The sequence below is a fragment of the Eulemur rufifrons genome, chromosome 13, assembly GCF_041146395.1.
Source record: "Eulemur rufifrons isolate Redbay chromosome 13, OSU_ERuf_1, whole genome shotgun sequence".
Classification (NCBI taxonomy): Eukaryota; Metazoa; Chordata; class Mammalia; order Primates; family Lemuridae; genus Eulemur; species Eulemur rufifrons.
The window spans coordinates 11,249,495-11,276,770 of record NC_090995.1 but is presented as its reverse complement, the minus strand read 5'-3'; the positions used below and the strand labels follow the sequence as shown (position 1 = coordinate 11,276,770).

At 36.5% G+C, this 27,276-nt stretch overlaps 1 protein-coding gene and 1 pseudogene across 8 annotated transcripts in view; one reads left to right on the top strand and one right to left on the bottom strand.

The window, feature by feature from the left end:
* The window catches only part of PTPN13 (protein tyrosine phosphatase non-receptor type 13), a 149,987-nt gene that overhangs the window by 10,074 nt on the left and 112,637 nt on the right, over positions 1–27,276 (top strand). For 4 of the 8 annotated variants that reach the window (XM_069485536.1, XM_069485534.1, XM_069485530.1 and 1 more), the window contains exon 2: positions 24,952–25,071. In XM_069485536.1, the coding sequence (XP_069341637.1) occupies positions 24,957–25,071 (115 nt within the window). In that variant the 5' untranslated portion in view covers positions 24,952–24,956. Of the gene's footprint in view, positions 1–24,951; positions 25,072–27,276 lie in introns of those variants that run through there. The other 4 variants (XM_069485537.1, XM_069485535.1, XM_069485533.1 and 1 more) reach the window with 1 other exon arrangement.
* Positions 22,245–23,200, bottom strand: LOC138393922 (large ribosomal subunit protein uL15-like; annotated as a pseudogene).

The window sequence follows — 27,276 nt, the reverse complement described above, 5'->3', positions numbered from 1 at the left end:
TAACATTATTTTAGCTTCTGTAATTAAGCTTCATTGTATGTATACCTTTTGAAACACAGGCAAAAGGTGGGGTAGATTGAGGTTTCCAGGTGTGAACTGTATCCGAATTACCTATGAATTTGTTAAAAATAAACATTCTGGGATACTTCCTGTGTCTCCAGGAATCTGTAGTTTAAAATGTGCCCCAAAGATAGCTTTTCTGCTAATGGTAGAAAATGAGTACTCTTTCAAGGCATTTTTCTAGGAATCTTATCTCCCCTTTGAAGAAATTTGATACTTTGGTTGTGCTTTTATGCAGTTTTTCTCTAAGCTAAAAATATAAATTAGGGACCAGGCATGGTGGCTCATGCCTGTAATCCTAGCACTCTGGGAGGCTGATGTGGGAAGACCCCTGAGGTCAGGAGTTCAAGACCAGCCTGAGCAAGAGCAAGACCCTCTCTCTACTAAAAATAGAAAATTTAGCTGAGTGTGGTGGTGGGCACCTGTAGTCTCAGCTACTCGGGAGGCTGAGGTAGGAGGATCGCTTGAGCCCAGGAGTTTGAGGTTGCAGTGAACAATGATGATGCCACTGCACTCTAGCCTGGGCGACAGAGCAAAGACTCTGTTTAAAAAAAAAAGAAATACATACATATATATATGTATGTATGTAAAATTAGGGCCAGACACAATGCCTCATACCTGTAATCCCAGCATTTGGGGATGCTGAGGTGGGAGGATAGCTTGAGGCCAGGAGTTTGAGACTAGTTTGGGCAACATAGCAAGATCCGGTCTCTACAAAAATTAAAAAAAAAAAAAAAAAAAAATGAGCTGGGTGCAGTGGCATTCTCTGTAGTCATAGCTACTCAGGAGGCTTAGGCAGGAAGATTGCTTGAACCCAGGAGTTCAAGGCTGCAGTGAGCTATGATTAGGCCATTGTACTCTAGCCTGGGTGACAGAGTGAGACCTTGTTTCAAAAAAAGAAAACTAAAAAAGATTAATTTGTTAGGATATTATTATATATACCTAGATGAAATGCCATTAGCCTAAATGCATGTAGGGGCAAAAAACAGCCTGGGACGGTTTAGAGGGTAGGAAAACAATAGTGAGTGATAGAAACTAATGCGCTAAAGAGCTCAGACCTAGCTGAAGTAGGTAGCTGCTACGCCCCGTTGAGCACTGCCACATCTCCTAATTTTTTTCTCCAAGATTTTTATATGAAATCTCTCCAATTTGTGAAGTCTATTAATTTGTAAATGTTGGTCACAAATTCATACTTTGCCACCGCGGTGCCTGGGCCATTGCCTTGTAGGCGAAACAAAACATGTCTGCAGGCCAAATACACCATGGGCCACCAGTATGCAACCTTTACCTTAGATTATCTTAACAACCTTATACTTGCATGAACTTGTTTTGTTTTCACATTTTTTAAGAGATAATGGTGATAATAATGATTTCAGATGTCTTCTTTGATTAATACTTCATCTTAGCTTATTAAGTAAATAATGGGATTTTTTGTAGGAAGAAAGGAGAATCGAAGACTAGTTCCTAAAGTACAAAAGATGCCATCTTATCTGTAAATGTAGCAGACTTAGTTTCCATTATTTTTCTTAGAAAAATTTTACACTCAGCCTCTCTTATCCTCAACGTCTGTCATTCTCCCGTCTTCTTCCCTTCACATTCGGTATGTCTCTGCTCTTCCATGAATGTTCTTTTCATTTGCAAGAGTTATAAAAAGAAAAATCTTTCTTACAGAAACTCTATAGAAGGAAAATAACTTTGTGACTGACTTAGCTGCACAAACTTCCAGGCATTCTTCTCCATAGCATTAAAATTCCTTAGCCTTAATACTATTTTTTTCAAATGTGCCTTTTAAACAGAAGAATGACTGCCTTTAAGGCAGTTAGTGAAAAGACCCACGGAAACAATCTAGAGAGGCAACCTCTTAACCATGTAAGATTTGACCCCAATCCATCAGGGATGACTGAACCGAGATACCATTTACAGTGATTCAGTACAGAGAAATAAGCATAAAAACCTAGTGAAACTTCCACTTCTAGACAACGTGGACTAACAGGGATGAGATTTACCCTCCTGCCTGCAAAAACTAAAATATGGACAAAATATGTGAAACAACAATTTTCAAGACACTGGACATCAGCTAATAAAAGACAGCAATCCCTTAGAGGTAGAGGCAGGATGAAGCTTATGACTGCCCCAGCTTTCTAAATTGAGAGTTTCCAGGCTGTGACACATTGCAGGAGAAACCAGATGGAAAACGGTGGACTCCCTGAGTTCAGGAAATGGAGCTGAAAGTCTGAGATCAAGGCAGCTAGAGTTAACAGGACAGAGTACTGGGGAGGTGAGAACTGCAGAGAAAAAACCCTGGAGATCTACAGAGGGTCCCCTTCAAGTATTCAGCTGAGGACTCAACATTACACGTGTTTGTGGAAACTACCAGAGGCCTGGGAAGGAACTCCACAAAAGGATTAGAGGAAACAGTACTTGTGCTCACACAGCACTAGGAATAATGCCTGTTCTTACAAGCAAGACTGCAAAAGCTCAAGATTCTCAAGGCACTGGGGAGAGTGCACAGAAGAATCTTGCCCAATAGTGAAGAATAATCAGCCCTAAGTTAAGTATTGCCCTGGACCAGCCCAGTAAATCTTAAAAATAAGACCTGAAAGGATCAAACTTCAAAGTTTTCAAATAATTTAAGTTCGTATCTGATCAAAACTGGAGAATATTTACAAACATTTGGCACTCAACAAAAATAAAATTTACAGTATATGGCATCCAGTCAGTAATTTTCAGGCATGCAAAGAAGCAGGAAATTATGACCTATAATGAGAATATAAATGAATAATCAAAACTGACTCAGAACTACACAAAGGTTAGAAGTAATAGATGAGTACATTGAAATAGTTTTCATAACTATATTCTGTATGTTCAAAAGTTAAGTAGGAACATACCAAACCACTAAGGACTCATAAATGGACAGAGTATCAGTGAGCTGTGGGATAACTTTAAATGGCCTAATATATGAGAAATTTGAATCACTGAGGAGAGACAGGGCATGATAGAAAAAATATACGAAGAAGTAATGGCTGAAACTTTTCTAGATATGGTGAAAACTATAAACCTACAGATTCAGAATCTTCATGAACCCAAAGCACAAGAAACATAAAATTACACCAAGGCACATCATATTCAAACAGCTCAAATCCTGTGATAAAGGAGAAAATCTTAAAGGCAGCCGAAGAAAAAAGACACATGCAGAGGAACAAAGATAAGGATGACAATACATTTCTTGTCAGAAACAATGCAAGTAAGACAGTACGGCAACATCTTTAAAGTACTGAAAGAAACTGTCAACCTAGAATTTCTACCCAAAGAAAATGTTTTTCAAAAACAAAGGTGCAATAAAGCCTTTTCTGAGATATAGTAGCTGAAAGAATTTACAGTCAGCAGATGTGCTCTACTAGAAATGTTAAAGGCACAAATGTTCAGGCACAAAGGTAATGATACCAAATAGATCTATGTAATAAAATGAAGAACACTGGAAATGATAGCTACATTGATAAACGTATATGATACTTTTCTTACTATTTAAATGTCTTTAAAAGTAATTGATAAAAGCTGAGAAAAGTAAATTAATAGACCTACTTTGTAAGACTCTTAAACTTCAATAATGAATCATAATGGTGAACATCTTGACCACTTACTATGGGTAAGGAATATTACCTATATTATTTGATACATCTAACAACTCTATAGCTAAGTACCATTATTGTTCCCCTATTACCTATCTAGAAAGTGAGTTATAGGAAGGTGAAACAATTTATCCAAGATCACACAACTATTAAATTGATAAACTGGTACTTAAACTCATTCTGTATGACTGTAAAGCATTGATACTTTACCAGTTTGTAACATTGACTTCCCAGGGAAAGAGGAAATTATACAGAGCAGGGGAGAGGTCAAAGAGAATCAATGAAGAGTCAAAAGAGGAAGGACTAGACAGGGGTTCATAGATGTCATCAATTCCTTACAGAAGTATCACAGATTATTTCTAGTTTGATAGCATTCAAGTTCACACTTTTAACTCTAATATTTTTCTTAATGCAAAATTTACACAGATGTGGGGGCCAGTGAGCCCAGGTCTTTGTTTCTAGGTTAGCACAGTTCAGAATTTTCTATGTGAAGTTAAGGAAGGGGGAAAAACATGTATCCTCATCTGCCCCAGGGAGGCAAGGAACCACTCTTTTCAGATAACTGTCCCTTGCGTCTTCTCAGCCAGGTCTTTTTCCAACTAGTTGGAGGATAGACCTACATTATTTAATGATTTTTCTCTTCACTTTTAATAACAATTGTAACATTTCATGACTTTTCTTACAAGATAAGCTAACTGAAAAATAGAGTTTAAATTTGGGTAATCTGATTTATACTAATAATAACAATGTTGAAGTTATAAGGGAATGGTTTTAAAAATATCTGAGTAAAGGCCGGGCGCGGTGGCTCACGCCTGTAATCCTAGCACTCTGGGAGGCCGAGGCGGGTGGATCGCTCAAGGTCAGGAGTTCAAGACCAGCCTGAGCAAGAGCGAGACCCCGTCTCTACTAAAAATAGAAAGAAATTATCTGGCCAACTAAAATATATATATAGAAAAAATTAGCCGGGCATAGTGGCGCATGCCTGTAGTCCCAGCTACTCGGGAGGCTGAGGCAGTAGGATCGCTTAAGTCCAGGAGTTTGAGGTTGCTGTGAGCTAGGCTGACGCCACGGCACTCACTCTAGCCAGGGCAACAAAGCGACACTCTGTCTCCAAAAAAAAAAAAAAAAAAAAAAAAAATCTGAGTAAAGATTGGTACTTTTTAATGAACTTATATTTTCTTATATGCAATGAACTTTAAAGAGAATTTTTAAAAATAATTGACTTTAAACGAAAATAACAATGTAGTGTGATAGTGAAAAGCATTTAAAAGTAAAATGCATGGCAATAGCACAATGGTTGGGAGGGGAGAAATGGAATTATACAGTTGTAGGTCCTTATATAAAGTGGTGTATCATTTGAAGATAAACTGATAAGTTAAAGATATATACTATAAATGCTATATCAATGACTAAAACAACAAAGCAATCAGTTACAGCTAATAAACCAACAAAGGAGATAAAATGAAATCTTAAAAAATATTGTTAATCAAAAAAAGGTAGGAAAATTACACCTTCTCTGTGGACTGAAAAGAAAAAAAGGCAGAAAAAAAGGAAAATGGGAAGCAAAAAACAAATAGCAAGATATCAACTTAAACCTAACTATATCAATAATTATATTTAATGTAAATGGTTTGAGCACCCAAAGTCAACGGAAGAGTTGATCAGATTGATTTAAAAAAAACTGAGACCCAACTATATGCTGTCTTGGTACATATGGTCTGAATGTTTGTGTCCCCCAAAATTCATATATTGAAATGCTAATCTTCAAAGTGATGGTATTAGGAGGTGGAGCCTTTGAGAAGTGATTAGGTTATAAGAACAGAACCCTGATGATTGGGATTAGTGCTCTTAAAAAAGAGACCCCAGAGAGCTAGCTAGTCCCTTCCACCATGTGAGAACACAGCTAGAAGGTGCTGTCTGTGAGAAAGCAGACCATCCCTGGACACTGAATCTGCTGGCACCATGACCTTGGACTTCCCCACCTCCAGAACTGTGAGAAATAAATTTCTGTTGTTTATAAGCTGTTTTAACCAGTTTATGATATTTCATTACAGTAGCCCAAAAGGACAGAGACAATTCTAAACATTTATTCACCTAATAACAGAGCTTCTAGATGCATGAAGCAAAACCAGAAGAACTGCAAGGAAAAATTGACCAATCCACAATTGTAGATGGAGATTTCAATATGCCTTTCTCAATAGTTGACAGAGCAAGTACACAAAAAGTCAGTAAGATATGGAAGACTGTGACAACACATCAGCTAACTTGACCTAACTGGCATTTACAGGATACTTCACCCAACAACATCAGAATACACATTCTTTTCTAGTGCATACAGAATGTTTACCAAGATAGTTCACACTCTGTGCCATTGTCTTACTTTGTTTTCTATTGCTATAACAAAATACCACAGACTGGGTTATTTATTTTTGTTTTTTATTCAGACTAGGTAATTTATGAAGAATACCATTTATTTGGCTTATGGTTTTGGAGAATGGGAAGTCCAAGATCGAGGGGCGGAATCTGATGAAGGCCTTCTTACTGCATCATAACATAGCAAAGGGCAAGTGGACAAGGGATAGAGAGGGAGTCAGAGAGAAAATTGGGCTGAACTCTTCTTTTTTATCAGGAGCCTATTCTCATGATAACTAACCCACTTAAGTGGTAAATGGCATTAATCTCTTTATGAAGGCAGAGCCCTTATGAAGTAATCACTTCTTAAAGGCTACACCTCCCAACACTATCATAATGACAACAAAATTTCATCAGTTTTGGAGGGGACATTTAAACCATGGCAGTTATAAAATAACTTTTAGTACATTTAAAAATATTCAAGGTATACAAAACATCTTTGGGACATCCCCAACTATTTGGAAACTAAAACACTTATAAATAGCCTATGGCTCAAACAGGAGAACAAAGAGGAAATGAGAAAGTATACTATGTGGGATACAAAGGAAAATGCAATATTTCAAAATATGTGGGATGCAAGCTCCTAAAGCAAGACTTAATGGAAAATTTATAGCATTAAATACCTACACTAGAAGAAAAAATGTCTCAAAGTAATGACCTTAGCTTTTACCTAGAAAAAGAAGCAAAGTAATAAATAGTAGAAAAGTAAATGGTTGAATGGAAAGAATAAAGATCAAAGGAGAAATCAATAAAATAGAAAACAAAAACATAGTGAAAAGTCAATGAAATCTACACCTGGCTCTTTGAGAAGTTAAATTGATAAACCTCTAACCAGACTGATCAGAAAGAGAGAAGACACAAATTTTACCAATATCAGGAATGAGAGAGGTGATATCACCACAGATTCTAGACTTAGTAAAAGAATAGTAAGGGAATATTATCAGTGACTTTATGTCAATAAATTTGACAACTTAGATAAAATGGACAATGCTCTGAATAACCTATTGAAATATAGGTACTCTACAACTTTAGATATTATTTAAATACTATTTAAAGAGATGTTATTAAAGGAAATATCTTCTGAGCATGTTTCTTTTATATTTTCTTAATAAATTAAACTAAAAAAACCCTAAAAAAGTAATGCTTTCAGATGACTTTAATTTTACTTTAATAGAATCAATTTTTTAGAAAGTATAAGAATTCAGTGCAAATGATAAAATATCTGAATTCAAAATGGTGAGCATAAGTCTAGAAGTAGGAGGTTCATAGTCTTGCTCAATAATTCGTTCAGTCATGCATTTCATAAGGTACCTAGGTTGCTCTTTCTTTCCTGCTTTTTTTCCCCTACTGTTGTTCTGAATATTATTCTGAATTCTTAAGCTTTATCCTCTAGTAGTTGCAATAAATATGGCTCCCACAGTTTCAAGTATTGCCTGTAGACACTCCACTGGCTAGTGTTAAGGTTCCCTAAGAACCCCCTGCCCTCCCAGATTCCATGATTTGCTAGGAGAACTCAGCACAACAGACTTATTACAACAAAAGGATACAAAGGAAAATCAGCAAAGGGAAAAGGCAATGGGGCTATGTCTGAGGGAAACCAGGTACAAACTTGCAAGAATCCTCTCCTAATGGGCTCCCATGGAATACACTTAATTCCCTCAGCAATGAGTTGTGATAACATATGTAATATGTTGTCTATCAGGGAAGCTCTTCACAGGTTCATGGCTGAAGACTGTTATTGAGGGCTGATCATGTGGGCACCCTCCACCTAGCACTTAACCAAAATTCCAGACTCCCATAAGGAAAACAGGTGTTGAGCATAAACCACATTGTTTGCACAAGCAAATTATACACAGTGAGCCACTCTTAAGAGTTCTGGGAGTGGTGGGAACCCTCCTGAAATCTTAGTTCCCGATGTCAGCCACAGGCCAACCTTGTGAGCAGCCTGCTCAGTTAACTCTTTTCTACATAGCTAGAAAAAGAGTAAAGACATTTCCTCTCATGTATCTTTTTATTAGCAAGGAAAATCTTTCCTTGTTTCTCTCTCACTAGATTCTGTCTCAGGACCATTAGCTAGGATAGGTTGTTGCTTATATGCTAACATCAGTGAGGCTGTTAAATATCTGGTGTTTCTTCGGTGCTGGAAGACAGATTCTGCCAACGACGAGGAAGGGCAGCAGGAGCGGGGGTAGAATGTTAGGAAGCTGAATATTTTTCTAACTCATAATTGTCAATTCAGGTGTTTTTAAGGGGAAGGTGCTAAGAGATACATGGCCAGGAAAAATAGGCACTATGGCCATTTACTTTTCCTATTAAAAAACAATGGGAGAATTTGTTAGCAACTTTTCAGTTATTTAGAGGAGCTTCTGTTGTATTTTAATATACAAAACAGATTTGTAGAACAAGTGTTCAAGATAAGCTGGGCACAGTGGCTCATGCCTGTAATTCCAGCTACTCGGAAGACTGAGGTGGAAGGATCACTTGAGGCTGGGAATTCAAGACCAATATGGGTGACATAGTGAAACTCCCATCTTTACAAAATAATAATAATAATGATAAAAAATCAGCCAGATGTGATGGCATGCCGCTGTAGTCCTAGCTACTTGGGAGGCTGAGGTGGGAGGATTGCTTGGGCCCAAGAGTTTGGGCGACAGTGCGAACTCATCTCAAAAACAACAACAAAACAATGCTTAAGACAAAATCTTTACCACTAAACTGAATAGGAAAACAAATTCCCAAATTACCCCCATTTATAAAGAGAACAAAGTAACCCCACTCTAAATTGCTCTTAGTTTGATTCATTAGTTTAAAGGAATTGCTTTTGTTTATAACACTGTAATCAATTGTGTGGAATCGTTATTTTCACACAAGAGTTTTTGTCTACACTATTATATGGCTGATTTTCCAAACTGATGAGACACTATTTTTCAAAAGGATCACTTTTTTTGCCACAAGAAGTTTCATTATTTCTCAGTAAAGTTATTATTTCTTGGTTTGACTTAAAAGAATTTCATTTACTTCTAACAGAATACTCTTGCCATGGTCAATTAAATAAATAGTCAGCTCAAGCCAAAAACCAATTGGAATTATCAAGTGATTCTAAAATGGGTTTTTACTCTGAAACAAAAAAATATCAGAATACATTTCCTGAAATGCAGGTTGTGCTGTGCTGGCCATGAATTAAAATAAAACAGCCCTGTAATGGAGAATATAAAACTTGCTTATCCAAAAATCTCAGTACTAAAGGCATGCTACCAATTCCAGTAGGTACTGTTGATTTTGGAAATACCTCTAACATTAGACTGCTAAGATGGAGGTTTAGGTTTAAGAAAGCTGAAATGCCCTTCTAAAACCACAGACCTGAAACTTGTGCTTGGTTTTTGAATTAAGGAAAAAAACTTACTAGGGTTGGTCTGAGGGCAGTGGTGTTTACAACTAATTGATCACAACCAGTTACAGATTCCTTTGTTCCTTCTCCATTCCCACTGCTCCACTTGACCAGCCTTAAAAAAAAAAAAAAAACAGAAAGAAAAGAAAAGAAAAAAACTTAGTAGGAATATAATTGCACTGATTACCTAGGATGTAATGACTAATTGAAGTAAGGGATTGTCATCCAGATTCTGATTATTCACTAACAAGTTTGAATCTGCTACTGAATGACATGTCTACTAGTATTATATATTATAGTACACCATTTGTTGTTAGCTGATTTTTCAAGATCCTAAGAATTAATTGACCTGTAAGTTGTAGGTTTTAAGAGTGACTCATAGTCTACTGATTGAACGTAAGTCCTTAGTGGACTTAAGTTTTGTTGCTCTAAGTGAAATTTTCGAAGGCGGCAAATGCTATGCTATTGAATTGATTTTGTTTTTTATTAATCCAATACTTTTAAGAATGTCTGACTCTATAACAGTGCAGATAAAGAAATTACATAATGGCTATACTAATAAAATCTGACAAGTCATTTTAAGTTGAACCATAAAAATGGTCAAATATTGTTAGTTTCGTACGGTTAAACCTGATATTTGTATGGGTATATTTGTATAAGCCCAGATACGTTTAATTCTTCTTAATTATTCAGTAGAACATATGTGTGTTAACTGTGTTTTGATTCTCATTTTCATTCCTTGCTGTCTGTTAACCTTGAAAGTTATTACTTGTAACAAGCAGGAAGCAACTTGTCAGAAAATGACTGATACATTAACATGCATTCGTTATAGTATTTGATAGACAGTATAGGTGTTATACTTGGAACACATATTAGAGGTCCTCTAAGGCCACCGCACTCACCTAATATGGGAAAATCTCTATGACATCCCCTCCAGATGGTGATTTCTCTCTGCTTAACCACTTCAGGACATTATCTCAAGAGTTTTTGTGTATTATTAGAAGATCTATATACTGAACTGAAAACTACCTAATTTTAACTCACTGATCTCAGTTCTGCATTCTGTTAGGAATCTCATAAAAAGACTACTGCTTACAGATGGCAAATGTTTTAATATTAGAAGATAGACATCATATCTCCTACTTTCTGCCTCAAGAGAAACAGTTCCAGCTATTTCTAAGACATAGGCTCAAAATTTTAGGATTAAGGATTATTCCAGTGGTAATCTGATTTACAAAGTCTAAGCTACTTTCAGTTTGAATTCTCCATGTTGCCTGTTGCAGCGCATTGTAAATAATGAGCATTGAAAAGATATTTTTTATATGTCTGTGAAACTGAAAGAGGATAAATGACATTTGAGTTTATTGTCATTCAGTAAATATTTATGGAGAATTTACCATGTGTCAGGAACTGTCCTAGACATTTTTGGGTACATCGGTGAACAAAAGAAGACAAAATCTGCCCTCATGAGTTTACATATTGTTGTGAAAGACATTCAATAAAGGTTAATTCTATAATATATTATCAGGTGCTATAATGCCATGAAGTATTATGTAATTGGATAATGGTATGAGAGTGAGGGAGTGGGTAGTGCTGCTATTTTAGATTCAGGTTTAAGAAAAGCCTCTCTGTGCAGTAACAACTGATCAAAGAGCTTTATGAAGTGAGGGGCTTACCCATATGGATCCTTGAGACAAGAGTGTTCTAAGCAAATACAAGGGCTTAAGAGTCACTATGGCTGGAGTTGAGTGTGTCAGGACTGAAGGGGAGAGAGAGTAGTTGAGGTGGAGAGAAAAAATGTAGGGAGCTGTAAGCTTGAGTAGGGATCTGAGATTTTGTTTTAAGTGTGACAGGAAGCCTTGAAGCAGGAACGACATGATTAGATCTGCATTTAAAAAGTATCACTAGTGGGAATAGACTACAAAGGGACAAGAGAGAAAGCAAATAGATGTGTTATAACCCTATTGTCATAGTTTTATAGAGCTTCACTGGCCAGTTCGGTAGCTACAGGTCACAACTGGCCATTTAAATTTACATTAATTAAAGTTAAATAAAATTTTAAAATTCATTTCCTCTGTTACACTAGCCACATTTCAAGATTTAATAGCCTTATGTGTCTACAGACAGTCTTCTCAACGTAACGATTATTTGACTTTACAAGGGTGCAAAAGCAATGGACATTCAGTAGAAACTGCACTTGGAATTTTGGATTTTGATCTTTTCCTGGGCTAGCAATATGAGATGGGATACTCTCTCACGACGCTGGGCAGTGGCAGTGAACCACAGCTCCCAGTCAGCCATGCAATCACTGGGATAAACAACTGCTACTGCACTCTGCAGTCTACTGCATTCAATAAATTATGTGAGATATTCAACACTTCATTATAAAATAGGCTTTGTGTTAAATGATTTTGCCCAACTTCAGGCTAATGTAAGTGTTTTGAGCGTGTTTAAGATAGGCTAGGCTAAGCTATGATGTTTAGTAGATTAGGTGTATTAATTATGAGTAGAAACAACTTTGATTCTAGAGAAAATAAATGGAAAACTAAGCCCAAATAACTTCACAAGTCACAGATGAAGCATAATAAATATGTGTATTGCAGTAATTGCAACAATTTCAACTTAATGTTTGGAAAATATTCAAAATTCTACTCAAATTGTTCCATTCTAAAAATGATTTTCATATTACCAGTTTCCATTTTTAAATGTTTTTAAAAGTATAATTTTTATATCTAAGCAGTGACATGAGATATTCATACTGAATCTTTCCAAATCTTGAGGACATTGATTTCTTCTCAGGAGGAGTGGAAAAGAGGGTTGGGGAAGGCAAGAGTCCAAATTTCAATCACATTTCCGTATTTCTTCTTCTTCCTTCCTTCCTTCCTTCCTTACTTCCTTCTTCCTTCTTCCTCCTTCTTCTTTTCATCTTTCTTCTTCCTTTTTTCTTTTCTTTTTTTTTTTTTTTTTCTGAGATAGGGTCTGGCCCTGTTGCTGGGGCTGGAGTATAGTGGTGTCGTCATAGCTCACTGCAACTGCAAACTCCTGAGCTGCAGCGATCTAGCTGGGACCAAACACACGCACCACCAGACCCAGCTAACTTTTTTGTTGTTGTTGTAGAGACTGGGTCTCAATATTGCCCAAGCTGTTCTCAAATTTCTGGGCTCAAGTGATCCTCCTGCCTCAGCCTCCCGGAAGTCCTAGGATTACAAGCATGAGCACCGCTCCAGGCCCCATATTTCCATATTTCTAAATGCCTTTTTAAACATCTCTGATTATTACATTTGGCTGAAGGTGAAACTTTTCTAAGAGTAATATCAGTGGTAAGAGAGATCATTTCTCCCCCTAAATTTTAGAAAATAGAATCCTACAATAAGCTACTTATTCTCTTTTTAATTCTCTTGCAGTACTTTTGATGAGGTCATGGAGAAAGTCCCAGTTTGGTGCTAGTTTGTTTGTTTGACTTGCTAATGTGCCTTTTTAACAAATCCAGACATGACCCAAGCTTGGAATGTTGCCGCACAGGCAGGCAACCCTTTTGTAGCTCATATTCAATAACATTATTGTGTTTTCATTTATCATGTTGATATTGACTTTTGCACTTAACCTTCTGTTTATGGAACAATTTGCTGGTTTGCCATTAAATGTAATAATATGGATCTAATATTTCCTTTTTAAATAGATAAATTCAAAGACAAAAGTGAATATTTAAAAAGTATTAAGTAAGTGACACTGGGATATGGTAAGATTATGAAAGTAGGAAATAAATCTTAAGGAAATCCTGTTTTTAAGAGAAAATGAGTGAAGTAGCAAGATGGTTCATTAATGCATTACACATATGAGCTATTTATATAAGGGAACAGAGCAAAAAAGTTCTAGAACTTTTCTCCAAGTTTCATAATGCAGAACTGTATGTTAGAACATCATGTCTAAATAGCCAACCTTGCTGATGTAATGAAACATATATACTAGACCTCAGTTAAATTTAATTTTCAAGTTACATCATAAAATGTGCTTATTTATATACATTTAATATTTCCCTATTTAACAAAAGAAAGATATTTTTCCCTAACTCAGTGCATTACTCTCTCTTCTTTCTAATGGTTAGCCAGTTTCACCTCTGGAAATTTTAGAGGTGATTTTAGAAATAAATGTCAAATAACTATTACCATTTTGTAACTCCAGCTCTGTTTTCTTTATATACTTCTAAACCCAAGTGTTGAGAAGTAATTACTCAGGGCTGATGGTTTCCTTCTTTTTGTTTGCCTATATATTGCCTGTGGAAGACTCACTCTCCCCTGCTTTTCCTGAAGCCTCCAGTTTCTCCCTAAAACACAGACCATTACGTTGAACTGGATCTCGTCCTGCCAGTTTCTCACTGCCTTATTAAATTCTGCATGCTCAGAAGGCAGACAAAGCCTGGCCTGGGGTGTACATTGATTACACACTGTAGGCTATGGATATAGACAGAAATCCTTTGTTGAGAGTGTGATCATTTTAACAATTAGTGGATCAAAAACTCTTGTATTCACAATAGGCAATGGAATGTTTAATTTAAAAAAATTTTATCTCCATTTTCAAAAATGTAGCCTTTATATATCATCTTGACTTTACCATATAAATTTTAATTGGGTTCCATTCTACCCTTGAGTTCTCAGAATTATGGCAAAGCACTGCTGAAGATAATAGAGTTTCTTATAAAGTTAGCCTGCCTCTTTAATGAAATGTGTGTTTACAGTCCCTTGAACACAATTCTAGAATACAAAAAGGTCTGAACAAGCAAAGTGTTTTTGTAACTCACTTGAATACAAAACTTGACCTGAGCCTTTTTGGGTGACTAAACCTGACTCTGTTGACATGAAGCTATTTATAGTTTTTATTTATCCCATTTAGTGTGAATGTTCATAGGTTTACTGCAGAGATGTTAATGTGTTTGATTACTGGGTGCTACCCCAGACCTTTGCTGGAGATGTTTCAGAACATACAGTATAAGCACTTCATTACATTTCTGAAATAACATAGCTGGTCCAGAGTTTCTCATAAGTGATTGGGAAGCTGTATGTAAATAAGAGTACACATGATTTCCTTCTTTGTTAGTCATATTTTTCTTCCTTCTTCCTAATAGTTAGTAGCAATAACCCAACAAGTGATACCAAATATGCTGAGTTCTATCCTTAATACATTTTAAATGACTATAATAAAATCAGTAGTTCATTGTTTGTAATAGAATCCATAACAGACAGAAGCTTAAATAAACACTATTCTTTCCTAAAACCTTCTCTTTGTATCTCTAAAAGGTCATTTGTGATTTGCTAGGTAGTGTGAATTTTATACTGAAGCCTATGGAGAAAGGCATTGACAAATTTCAGGGCATGCCACCAAATTATAAAATTTGAATTTTTAAAATATCATTTCAGTGATAGAGTAGAACTAATAAAGATATTGAACTACAGATTTGGGAATGATCAGTATGCAAGTGATGGACAAAGTCAAGGGTTTGGATAAAGTCACTCAGAAAGACTGTATAAAGAAAAAGGGCCAAATATAGAAACTTAAAGGAGACGAATTAAAAGATAGAGGAGGAGAAAGAGCCTGCAAAGGTAACTGCAAAGAAATAGACTGAAAAATAAGAAAAAGCAGAAGATTGTTATGTTAGAGAGGATCAAAGAGAAGTTTCAAACAGGAGATCTGTAGAACATAAGATTAAGAATGTGAATTTTATGTCAGGTTTTCTGGGTTCAAATCACTAGTTCTGTAACTTTTGGCAAATTAATATTTCTAGGCTCAGTTTTATTCTCAAAACAAGTTACTATATCACAAGATGTTGGCAAGAATTAAATGAGATGCATATGATATCCTTGGTTCAGGAGCTGATAGAGAATAACCAATCGATAATTGTTACTCATCATTATCAATCTTAACACAGAAATGCCATGACTATATCGATACCATAGGTAACTTTACCAAAAGAAGTTTCAGTCAAGTAGAAGGTGAGAAAGCAAACGGATACAGAGTAGGAAGTAACAGAATCTTAAATGTTGACTAATTTCTAAAGGTTAAGGTGGTGATAAAAGGAGTAAAGTTAGGATGACAAATTTGAAGGTAGGGATAGATGGTGTTTGCTTTGATTTTAAAGATGCAAGAAATTCAGTGTTTATATGCTAAGGGGAAGAGCCAGTAGAGAGGTTGAAGGTACAGGAGGAAGTAGGTAACCAATAGGTAAGGTCATAAAGGTTAAAGAATGATTACCTTTTCAATGCTACTTTTTCTGGCTCACTGAAGTCAAAGGGAAAGAAGCATGTGGGCAGGCGGAAATAAGTTACGTGGAAACACGAATTTATTATCTCACACTTATTGTTGGTCAGGAGTCTAGGCACAGATAGATTAGCTGGTTCTCCTTTTCAGGATCTCACCAGCTTGAAGTAAAGGTGTCAGCCAGGACTCGGATCTCGTCTGAGACTCGGAATCCTCTGTCAAGCGTACTAGTTGGTAGTAGAATACAGTGCTTGTGATTGTAGGACCCTTTTCTTGTTGGTTGTTAGCTGGATCCACTGTCAGCTCCTAGAAGCCACCCTTAGGTCCTTGCTGGGTGCCTGCCTACATAGGCGATTCACAACATGAGTCGTGAGGGCAATCTCAGAATTTTGCCTACCATGCTAATTTGTTTATTACAACATCAAGGACAAATAATATTTTTTTTACTTGGTCTTTGTGCTTTATCCATATTTCCTTCCTTTGGTGGCTGTCCATTCAGACATTTTAAGTCTATATTTCTGGAAGAAGATCAGCAAGATCTTAAAGCCAATGACTTTAACATTAATTAGTTAGTAGAAAGGAAGGGTGATGTAGAAATACTCAACACCAAAATTCTCCCATTACATTGTTTTCTGTTGGTACCTCCCAGTTGGTGAAGAGAAAGAGAAAAAAATGTGAAATTAGAGATTTTTTTCCTCTTTGTTTTTACTTTTCTCCTAAGTGCAAATGATGCAGAGAGGGATTGCAGAATTTGAGTTTTTCTTGTTATTTGAAGCTGTTCTTTGAAAGCAGGGAACAGGCATACATGATTTCTATTTAGATAAGTAGGTGACATGAGCCAGAGGCCCAGAAAGGGAATTTAGACTTGTGTTTATTGTAGTTTCTCTGTTTCACAGGGAAAACATAATGGAAGAGTTGACAAATACTGAAAAACTAAACATTACTCAAACTTCAATAAAACTATTTAGATATGTGCTGTTTTCTACCTTGAGGCAACATCCAATTAAAACTTCACTGAGTTTTACCTCTTTTTCTCCTTAAAAATCCCAATTTTTTCCTGCTTATTTTCTAACCGTACTAAGCAATAATATTTTTTCTCTACTACCTGATCTATAACTACCTAATATTACATACTAATTAATTATAACATAATCGTTGTATTATATAATTTAGTATGTATATTATTTAATATTAAATACTAATTATAATTATATAAGCTAGTATTCATGTTTGGTATTAATTAAAGACATATTAATGTATATATTTTATTAGAGAGGTTAGCTCTTAGTCTTCTAGAGCTCTAGTAGTGCTTTTACTGGAGAGGATGTGGAGAAATTGTAACACTTTGCAGTGTTGGTGGTATAGCTACTATGAAAAACAGCATGACGCTTCCTCAGAAAATAAAAAATAGAATTATCATATGATTTAGCAATTCCACTTCTGGGTATACAGTTGACCCTTGAACAACACTGGTGTAAACCGAGTGGGTCCACCTGTATGTGGATTTTTTTCAGTAAAAGTTACACCAAATGTGCCTGCCTCTGCTGCCTCCCCTTCCACCTCCTACACCTCTTCTGCCTCTGCCAACCCTGAGATAGCAAGTCCAACCTTTCTTCCTCCTCTTCAACCTACTCAATGTGAAGATGATGCAGATGAAAGCTTTTATGATGATCCACTTCCACTAACTAAATAGCAAATATATTTTATCCTCCTTATGATTTTCTTAATAGCATTTTCTTTTTTCCTAGCTTACTTTATTATACTAATACAGTGTATAAAATACATATCATATATAAAATAAGAGTTAATTGACAAATTATGTTATTGTTAAGGCTTCCAGTCAATAGCAGGCTATTAGTAGTTAAGTTTTTCAGGAGGCAAAAGTTATATGCAGATTTTTGACTGCACAGAAGGTCAGCACCCCTAACCCCTGTGTTGTTCAAGAGTTAACTGTATATCCAAAAGAACTATAATCAGGATCTCAAAGAGATATTTGCATACTCATGTTCATCACAGCATCGGGTTGGAAATAACCCAAATGTTCATAAACAGATGAATGGATAAAGAAAATGTGGTGTATACATACAATGAATATTATGCAGCCTTAAAAAAGAAGAAAATCCTGTCACATGCTACAACATGGATGAACCTTGAGGATATTTATTACTCTAAGCAAAATAATCTAGTCACAAAGAGACAAATACTATATGATTCCACTCATATGAAGTACCTAAAATAGTCAAAATCATAGAAACAGAAAGTAGAAAGTTGGTTACCCAAGGGCAGGGGGAGAGGGAATTAGTATTTAAAAGCATGTGTTACTTGAAGCTGGGGTTTAGTTTCTTCTGACAAAAAAAATCAGTCAGCTTCATGGGACAAAGAAAAGGATTGCTGTTTCAACTTTGATTGGGTTTAATTTGTGTTGGTTTTTTTTTTCTTTTTAACAACTTTATTGAGGTGTAATTGACATATAAACTATATATATTTCAAGTATACAATTTGTTAAGTTTTGACATTTGTATGTACCTATGAGGCCATCATCACAATCAAAATAATGAACATATCCATCACCTCCAAATGTTTTCTCACGCCCCTTTTTAATACTTCCCACATGCCTCTCCATAGGACAGTGCCAACCTCAAGCAACCACTGATCTGGTTTCTATAATTATAGATTAATTTGCATTTTCTGCAATGTTGTATAAATGTAATCATGCAGCATGTATTTTTTTGTTTTGCTTCCTTTTTTCAGCAAAAGTATTTGAGATTTATCCATCTTGTTGCATATATCAATAGCAGTCTTTGTTGCTAATAAGCACTCCATTGTGAGGATATACTAAGATTTCTTTATATGTTCACCTGTTGACAGACATTTGCTTATTTCCAGTTTTTAGCTAACGTTCAAAGTAAAGCTGTTATGAACATTTGTATACAAGTCTTTTGTATGGATATATGCTTTAATATCTGTTGGGTAAACAGCTTGGAGTAGAATGGCTAGGTCATATGCTAGGTGTATGTTTAACTTTTTAAGAAAAATGTATTAACAGTTTTCCAAAGGGTACCATTTTACATTCCCACTAGAAATGTATGAGAGTTCCAGTTACTCTACATCTTTGTCAACACTTAGTATGGTCAGTCTTTAAAATTTTAGACAGTCTGATAGCTGTGTAGCAGTATCTCATTGTTTTATTTTTGTTTCCCTAATGTCTAATAATGTTGAACATTTTTTCATGTACTCACTTGCCATCCATATATCTCCTTTGGTGAATGTCAATTCAAATCTTTTGCTCATTAAATAAAATTGGATTGTTTGTTTTTCTATTATATATTCTAGAGACAAGTCCTTTATCTGTTATGTGATTTGCAAATATTTTCCCTTAGTTTGTGGCTCATCGTTTCGTTTTTTTTAATAGTTTTTTTCAAATAGCAGAGATTTTAATTTTGATGAATTCCAATTTATCGATTTTTTTCTTTTATGAATCATGCACTTGGTACTTGGTGTCATAACTACAAAAACATTGCCTAACCCAGGTCACAACTTTTTATTGGCCTCCAAGGTATTACTGTACACAGAAAAGCTTATTGAAAATTATTTTTAAATGAATATTCTTTTTTTTTTTTTTTTTTGAGACAGAGTCTCACTCTGTTGCCCGGGCTAGAGTGAGTGCCGTGGCGTCAGCCTAGCTCACAGCAACCTCAAACTCCTGGGCTTAAGTGATCCTCCTGCCTCAGCCTCCCGAGTAGCTGGGACTACAGGCATGCGCCACCATGCCCGGCTAATTTTTTGTATATATATATTTTAGTTGTCCATATAATTTCTTTCTATTTTTAGTAGAGACGGGGTCTCGCTCTTGCTCAGGCTGGTCTCGAACTCCTGACCTCCAGCGATCCACCCGCCTCGGCCTCCCAGAGTGCTAGGATTACAGGCGTGAGCCACCGCGCCCGGCCTGAATATTCTTATTAAATTAAAAATTCTAAAACCTAGTTCCTAAGCTTTTAAGATCAATTTAATTATTTTGTTCTACTTGTTGAAAATTTTAATAGTCACTTTTGAGAGGCCCTTTGATTGAGTGTATAATCCCATTTTCAAATCTACTCAATTAAAATCCCTTAAATATTTTCAACTGCATTCATACAATTAAAAGCCAATTTTTTAAGTATTTCATGTATCTGCCTGATTAAAAAAACCTTCCCAAATACTTAAATAAATCTTCTAATGCAGCGATCCCCAACCTTTTTGGCACCAGCAATTTTTCCACAGACGGTGCAGGGTGGGGCAGGGGATGGTTTTAGACAGATTCTTCTCATAAGGAGCAACCTAGATCTCTCATGTGCAGTTTACAGTGGGGTTCACGCTCCTGTGAGAATCTAATGCTGCTGCTGATTTGACGGGAGGTGGAGTTCAGGTGGTGATAAAATGCAGAGCAGCTACAAATACAGATGAAGCTTGATTGCTTGCCCAACTCTCAGCTCCTGCTGTGTAGTCTGATTCCTAACAGGCCATGGACTGGTACTGGGCTGCCAAGTCTGTGGCCCAGGGGCTGGCGACCGTAGTTCTAATGAATGAAGACTTATGAGACTTATGTCTAGCAAGACCTTAACTTCTCTTATATGTTCCGGTGTCATGCTATACACTGTTATTTTATTTTATTTTTTGAGACAAGGTCTTGTTCTTTCACCCAGGCTGGAGTGCAGTAGCGTCATCATAGCTCACTGCAGCCTCAAACCCCTACATTTTAAAATATAAGTCTCAACCATTTCTCATCACGCTATTTAAATTGCAATCACAAGGCTAATTAACTGCCTTATTTCTCTTAGCTAAAATATCATATAAGTATAAATTCTTTAAAAAATACTAATACACAGGCTTGCTTCTTTCTATACTTAATTCTGAATTTTCCTAGATTAAAAGCAGGGGTTGCCTTCTTCAACGTATTATGGTCTCTTAATGACCAAAGAAGTCTCCAGCCAGGGTGTTAAGTGAATCCTTGCTCAAAGCTAGTGGCACACACAGAGCTCTATTTTATAGCTGCTCTGTTCTTGAAACAAGGTGCTCTTATACCCCTGTTTCCTTAGATTCAAGTTAAACATTCCTATTTAGTCTGCCCCCGGACAGGTTATTGTATTAATTGATTGGCTTCAGTTCATCTGTTTACTATTTCATTCTGTTCTTAATCACGTTTATGTGCTTCCTATCTGTGAGTGCTGCTGTCCTGCAGGATTAAAATGACATCTGTTAGAATCCCTCTGTGGCTTTGTCTGATTCTGTGGGCAGTTTTAAGGTCATGCCAATAATACCTGTGTTAACAAAAAACACAATGATTCTGGTTATGTAATATAATTAACTTTTCTTACTTGAAATTCTTCCTCAAAACGTTCTAGTTATCATGTAGCACATAACATTCCAGGGAATAAAAATACATAATATGGTTATGTTTATTGCAAAGCACAACCTTTGTGATAGCAAAATAATGCTAGTCTTATCTGTATCCCAAGTTATGTAGTACTGAGTCTAAAGGAAACAATTGAAGCAATAAACTTTAAACTTTTTTAAATAACTAATTCTTTCCCCATCCGTTGGTTGACTTCAGGCTTTCTTCCCTCCACTTACTTTTTTCTTTTCTTGCATTTTTTTTAACTTCTGCATTTCCTTCATTCCCTCAGAGATAATGATCTGAAGAGCTATAGTAAAGGTGAATAAACATAACTAAGAGAGAAAGATGGTGATAGTAAGCAATTTATATGCTTATAGTTTTATTTTTCTTTTTTAGAAAGCTGCTGTCCTGAGATTGGGTGATCAGGGTAAGGCAGTGTTTAAAAAATCTTAGAATTCTTTTCTAGCAGAGCTATACATTAAAAATATTAAGTCTGTTCTGCTAGATCGATGATAACTTTGAAAAACAAATCTCCATTCAGAGCTAAACATTTCCCCTTCCCTAGTTAGGATTAGCTAGAGGTGGGAGGCAGTGTGTTTAGCTTCTCTTTTTGTTGCTTATCTCCTCACCAGCTGGCAACTTGCTGTATCTGGCCCCATCAGGACCTAAACTGAGGGAAGGAAGAGAGGTAGCAAGGCAAACGGGTTTTGTTTTGTTTTGTTTTGTTTTTACCAGACTCGTGTTGTAAAATGATTTCACAGCTTTCACTCTTGTGAACTTGCTATATGTTTGAGGCTGTTGTGTAGACTTTTGTGGGTTTTTCAGTCCTTCACTGAAACTATACTACCTGTGTGTGACACTCCAGAAAAATTTTTCTTCCAGCTAGCCCGTAACCCCTAACCCTTCTAGTCCTCAGTCAGGTTTTCTCTAAAGCCATCACAGAGTAGTAATAATCTAATTCTAATTCTTCTTCCTTCTTCCTTTTTTCTTCTTCCTCTTCTTGCTCCTCCTCCCCTCCTTTCCTCCCCTTTCTCCTCCTCTTCCCTCCTCCTCCTCCTTCATCTTCTTCCTCCTTCTTCTTCTACCTCAGCATTTGTTAGCATTTAATGAATCTCCCCTTCATGTGGCTTCAAGCCACCAGGACACAAGCCGCCCCAAACCCTTAATCTTCTCCTCTGCTGTTCTGTTGAAGAATTTGGCCTTCACGATGACCGGCTGCTTTGGGAGCTTTCCCTTCCCCAGAACTTTGTAGTAGCCGCATCCACCACATCAGTGATGGGAGCAGCTCCAGTCCTGTTTTTGGAGGCATTTGCTGGTGTTTGTTCACTGACATCCACAATTTTTCAAGGTTGACAGTTGGGCAAAAGCTCTTATTCCTCCTTAAGTGGCAATGCCTCGTACCGAGTTTCCCAAAGTAACGTGGGTGATATTTGTTGAGGTTGGCCCTGTGCTGATGATGCGACCGGCGTAACCCTGGCCTCCGGTGCTTCCGGTGCTCGCGGTGAGGCCGCGGCCTTGGCTTTCGTGGCCCCGAAGCTTCCGGGTCGTCCTCGGTCTGGAAGCCTCGTTGGCGGCCGCGACAAGAGTCCCTTCTTGGTGGTGCTCTCTCTGGGTAGGATTTTTTTTTTTTTTAACAGCTTTTTGAGATATAATTCCATGCCATAAAATACATCCTTTTAAAGTGTGCCTTTAGTGGTTTTTAGTACAGACAGAGTTGTGCAACCATCGCCACTATCTAAATTTCAGGACATTTTCATACTCGGCAGGGTTTTATCTAGCTTCAGGCTGGCCCTCTGTGTGTCCCTAGTTCCTTGTTTCTGTCCTCTCCCAACCTGTGGCGGTGTGGCTGGCTCCTGATACAGGCTGCTCCTTCACTCTGTGTGCCCTCTGCCCTCCTTCCTCTGGCTGCTGCCTGGGGGTGGTAGCCAAAGTCTTTAGAATCCTGAAGTGGGCATCAGGTACCTTGTGCTGTGTCCCCCGAAACTCCAGGGAACATACATCAAGTACTCCAAGGGGTCCCACTGAAGCTTCTCGAGATGAAAGAAAGGCATCTTTCCCACACCCTTCCCGGTTTGGAGGAGACATGAGAATCAGCACGACTCTCTTCAAAGAAATTCTTCTTGTGCAATCCTCTCTGCTCTTTATACTGTGTGTAGGCCTTAGAGCTATCTAACCGGTTCTCAGACATACTACTTGGGAAATTTGCTACAGGGTAGTCTTTCTCACAAGTCACACTGGTATCTGATTGCTAATAGTATCTTGATGCCTCTGTTGAAACTTCCATTATTGGTATGTTTCATGTAAAAGATAATAACTCAAATATCTCTTAGGAATGAAGCTTTTGTTTTTCCCTTGAGTAAATGTGCTAGTGTGTAATAAAGTACATGAGAACCTAGAAATCTGTGTTGTACTCTGGGGATCTAAAGAAATGTACTTCTTGTACGAGCTAAATAAAAACCGTTTTGGCTGTTTCAAAGCAATATCGTATATCTTCCCTTTTAACTACCACATTGTACACATAAGCAGACACTACTCAAGGCACACTTTAAGCCTCAAATGTTTTAGCAAACATTTGGAAAAGAAAGTGAAAGGATAACGCTGCTCTCACTTACAACTGGAATTGTTTTTTTTCAATCTGAATTTTTTATCATAAATGTAAATTAGAAGAAAATAGTAGCATTTCTTGTCAGTTGAGTAAACAAAATCAGCTTTTGTCTCAAACAGATGTTTTTATAGGTTAATTTTAAAATTTAATGAGGGACTTAATTACGGAAAGTAAGTATTTAACATTTTCAACTCCCGCTAGCTTCTTTTCCAAATCCATCAGCTTCTGCCTGCCAATAGATATACACTACAGATTATGCTTAAATTGGTTTGTTTGAGTAGAAATCTTAGTAATCACTGTAAAGAACAATTTTCTTTTTAAGGAGCGTTAATTCAGGAAAATATATATAGGAGGATTCTGACTAGGTGCATTTTCCTCTTCCAACATAAAAATGGGATTATTGAGCCCCATAGAAAATCTTAAGTTTTATCAGTATATCACCTACTTAATTGAATGCCATTTGAAAAATTGGCACTACAAAAATGTCACCACAGAGACACTTTTCTGATCTTTTGTTAGTTCAACTTCTGTAGAATCTTCATTACAAAGCACGTTCACAGGTATAATCTCTTTCTTTGGCATAGCCACCCCAAAATGGCATTTGTGTTGTTATTGTTATTCCCATGTTACAGAAGGGAAACTGAGATTTAGAGGTAAAATGACTCCCAGCCGAAAGGGCGAGTTGGCAGCAAAGCAGAATCTAGAAATAGTTAATTCCATTCAGCGTAAAATTTATAGTTATAGTATATTATTAGAGATAATAGAAATCAATGAGTGAATGGAAGGAAGAAATGTGTTCCATATTATTTCCAACTTCTCCTACCGTCGGGTCTCCTCACTACTCTTTGTATCTGGGATGAACAGGATGAAACCTGGAACTGAAATCTGAAAGGCCTCCATTCAGTCTGACTGCTTTGGTTTACTCCTCTGCATTTTGGTGCCTCCTGGTATCCTGGGGTTTCTGTCTTCTCCCATGAAGTGGTCACCACCGCTATTCTCCAGTTCTGTCACTGAGGTTGACTAGGACCAGTGATTCTTTTGAGAGTTTTTTTCCTCCCAATTCCTTTACCTTCTATGAGTTTGCGACTGCCGGATTATATTTAGATCAAATGCCATATTGAGAAATTAGATTGACAGGGGACCCATAGTCTCTCATTGATGTGGAGCTTTTAGCAGTGCAAGCGCAGTTAAGTTGCTAATGCTTAGACCATCTCTTATTTTTGTTTCCCAGGTAATATGCACGTGTCACTAGCTGAGGCCCTGGAGGTTCGGGGTGGACCACTGCAGGAGGAAGAAATATGGGCTGTACTAAATCAAAGTGCTGAAAGTCTCCAAGAATTATTCAGAAAAGGTAAGTTGTTTTTTTTTTTTATTTTGAGTATTGGGTAGCTGAAAAACAGATACAGGGTCAGAGATCAGATTTTTGTTCAGTATTCCTGTGCCTTTGCTTTAACACGCCCTCAGGAACATTCTGGTGCATGCTAAAGTTTGAGAACCATTTATAGGATAGAATTGCTAAAGACCTGGAGCCATGGGAACCTTCTGGAAAGATGTAAGATTAATCACTGAGTGAGTACAGGAAGGTGAAGAGAATAGGGGAAGAGTATTTTGGGGACAAATGGTAGATAGAGCTTTGTTGTTGTTGATGTTGTTTTCCAGTTCAGGGACAGGAACTTGAACAAAGCAATATTAGGGTTGACCCATTTTTGCTATAACTAGATGGTTGAAGATCTTTGATTACAGTTAGGATTAATCTAAAGAAAATTTATTCATTTTATGTAACATCATTTGCCAAAAATCTGGCTATTTTAAGTAAGCCCTGTTGCTTTGTTTGCTTCACTTTAATTTTTCAGAAAAATTTCAGAAAATTCAAAAGTATGGGCACCCGAGAATATAGAGCAGGTAGCCATGCTCCAAAGGTGTTGTTGAAGGAAAGATATGCTGGTGGCATTACTCAGTTAATTAATCATAGTCAGTCAATTAGTATTTAAGAAACATCTCCTATTGTGAATATTGTATGGAAGATCCCAATAAGTAGGTGTCACTGTTGCCCTTAAGGGATTTATTCAGATAAGACAGATGCATATGCAAAGTTTACCACTTCAAAACAGTGTTCCAGATGAGTGACAGAGACAATAGGTACTACAGATGTTCAGAGGAGGGAGAAAGAATACCTCTTTTTATTATACTAATGGCAAGATCACTGCCCAGGCTATGACTCATAGAATATAAAGCATCTTGCATACTGTAAGTACCTAAGGCTTTTTTTTTTTTTTTCCGAATTTCATAATGTTATAGAGATTGAATGTTTGAATATAAAGTTCTTGTCATTAAGAGGCAATTAATTATTGCATAACATATTGACACATTAAAAGAGACTTACGAAATATGTTATAAAATTAATTGTGAGTTAGCTATATCTTAAATACTGTCCAATGGGAGCTGGTTACTATAAGGCTCCCAGTCTAATTCAGAGAGTATCAGTAATACAGAGAAATTGAATTTGGCTTCTTTAGCAGTTTGGAGATTACCAGCTATTATGATTGCCGATTGGAAATTTCTATTTATTTGAAGGAAACAAATGCTTATTTGATTTAATAATATCTGAAATCTATGATTTTTTATATCTTGCATGTATGATAACATAATGTCTTTTTGTCACACGTTCTCCTGTCTCTTGTAAACAAACCGGAATTATTAGTTTGCTTATATTTTGGATGAATGGGGGTGGTTTTAGTTTTCTAGTAGACATTCTTATGAATAATCCTGAGAGTTTTGAGGGGTAAAAAGCAGGTAAATACAATGATCTGTAAGTTTATTTGTTTTTCTAAAATGTGTTCTTGTCGATGGCTTCCCCCCCCCCCATCCTCTTGAATTTGTAGGTTGCTCCTTTCTCTTTTTCACTATGTGAGTGCAAGAATGCTGTTGACATTTCTATAAGAGAAGGCTAGAAATAAGCATCCCTGTTGGGATTTTGAACAAAGGTCAATAAAATTATCTCTGCCTTATCTTTTTAAGCCTCCCAAGGTTTTAAACATGTTTTCAAACAAACTCGTGGTTATTATTCACAAAATAATGATATCTAAGTTGAAAGACACCATCTTCTCAAATGAGTTTCTGTTTAGAGGAGGAGCTATGTAAAACTTTTAAGAATCATGCAATTCCAAACATTTGGATTTTGGGGTTGGATAATAGGTGGTTCTCCTTTTGTTTTAAGTTTCTTAGTTTTATTGCCTATGGTTGTTAAAACATGCAATCTGTTTAATTACTTCTTAGAATTTTCTGAGGTTTTCTTATGATCTTACACATGGTCTGTCTTTGTAAATATTCTGTGGTGATTTGAAAAGAATGTGTATTTTCTATTTCTAGACTATAGCTTAATCTTGTTAATGTTTGTGCTTTAAACATTTTCATATCCTTATTACTTTGTATGCTTGATCTGTCAAATTCTTAGGGATACTTAAAATCACCGACTATGATTATGTTTTTGTCTGTCTTCTTCTGTAATTGTGTATTTTCATATAATTTTGTATGATACTTACAATGGCTAATGACT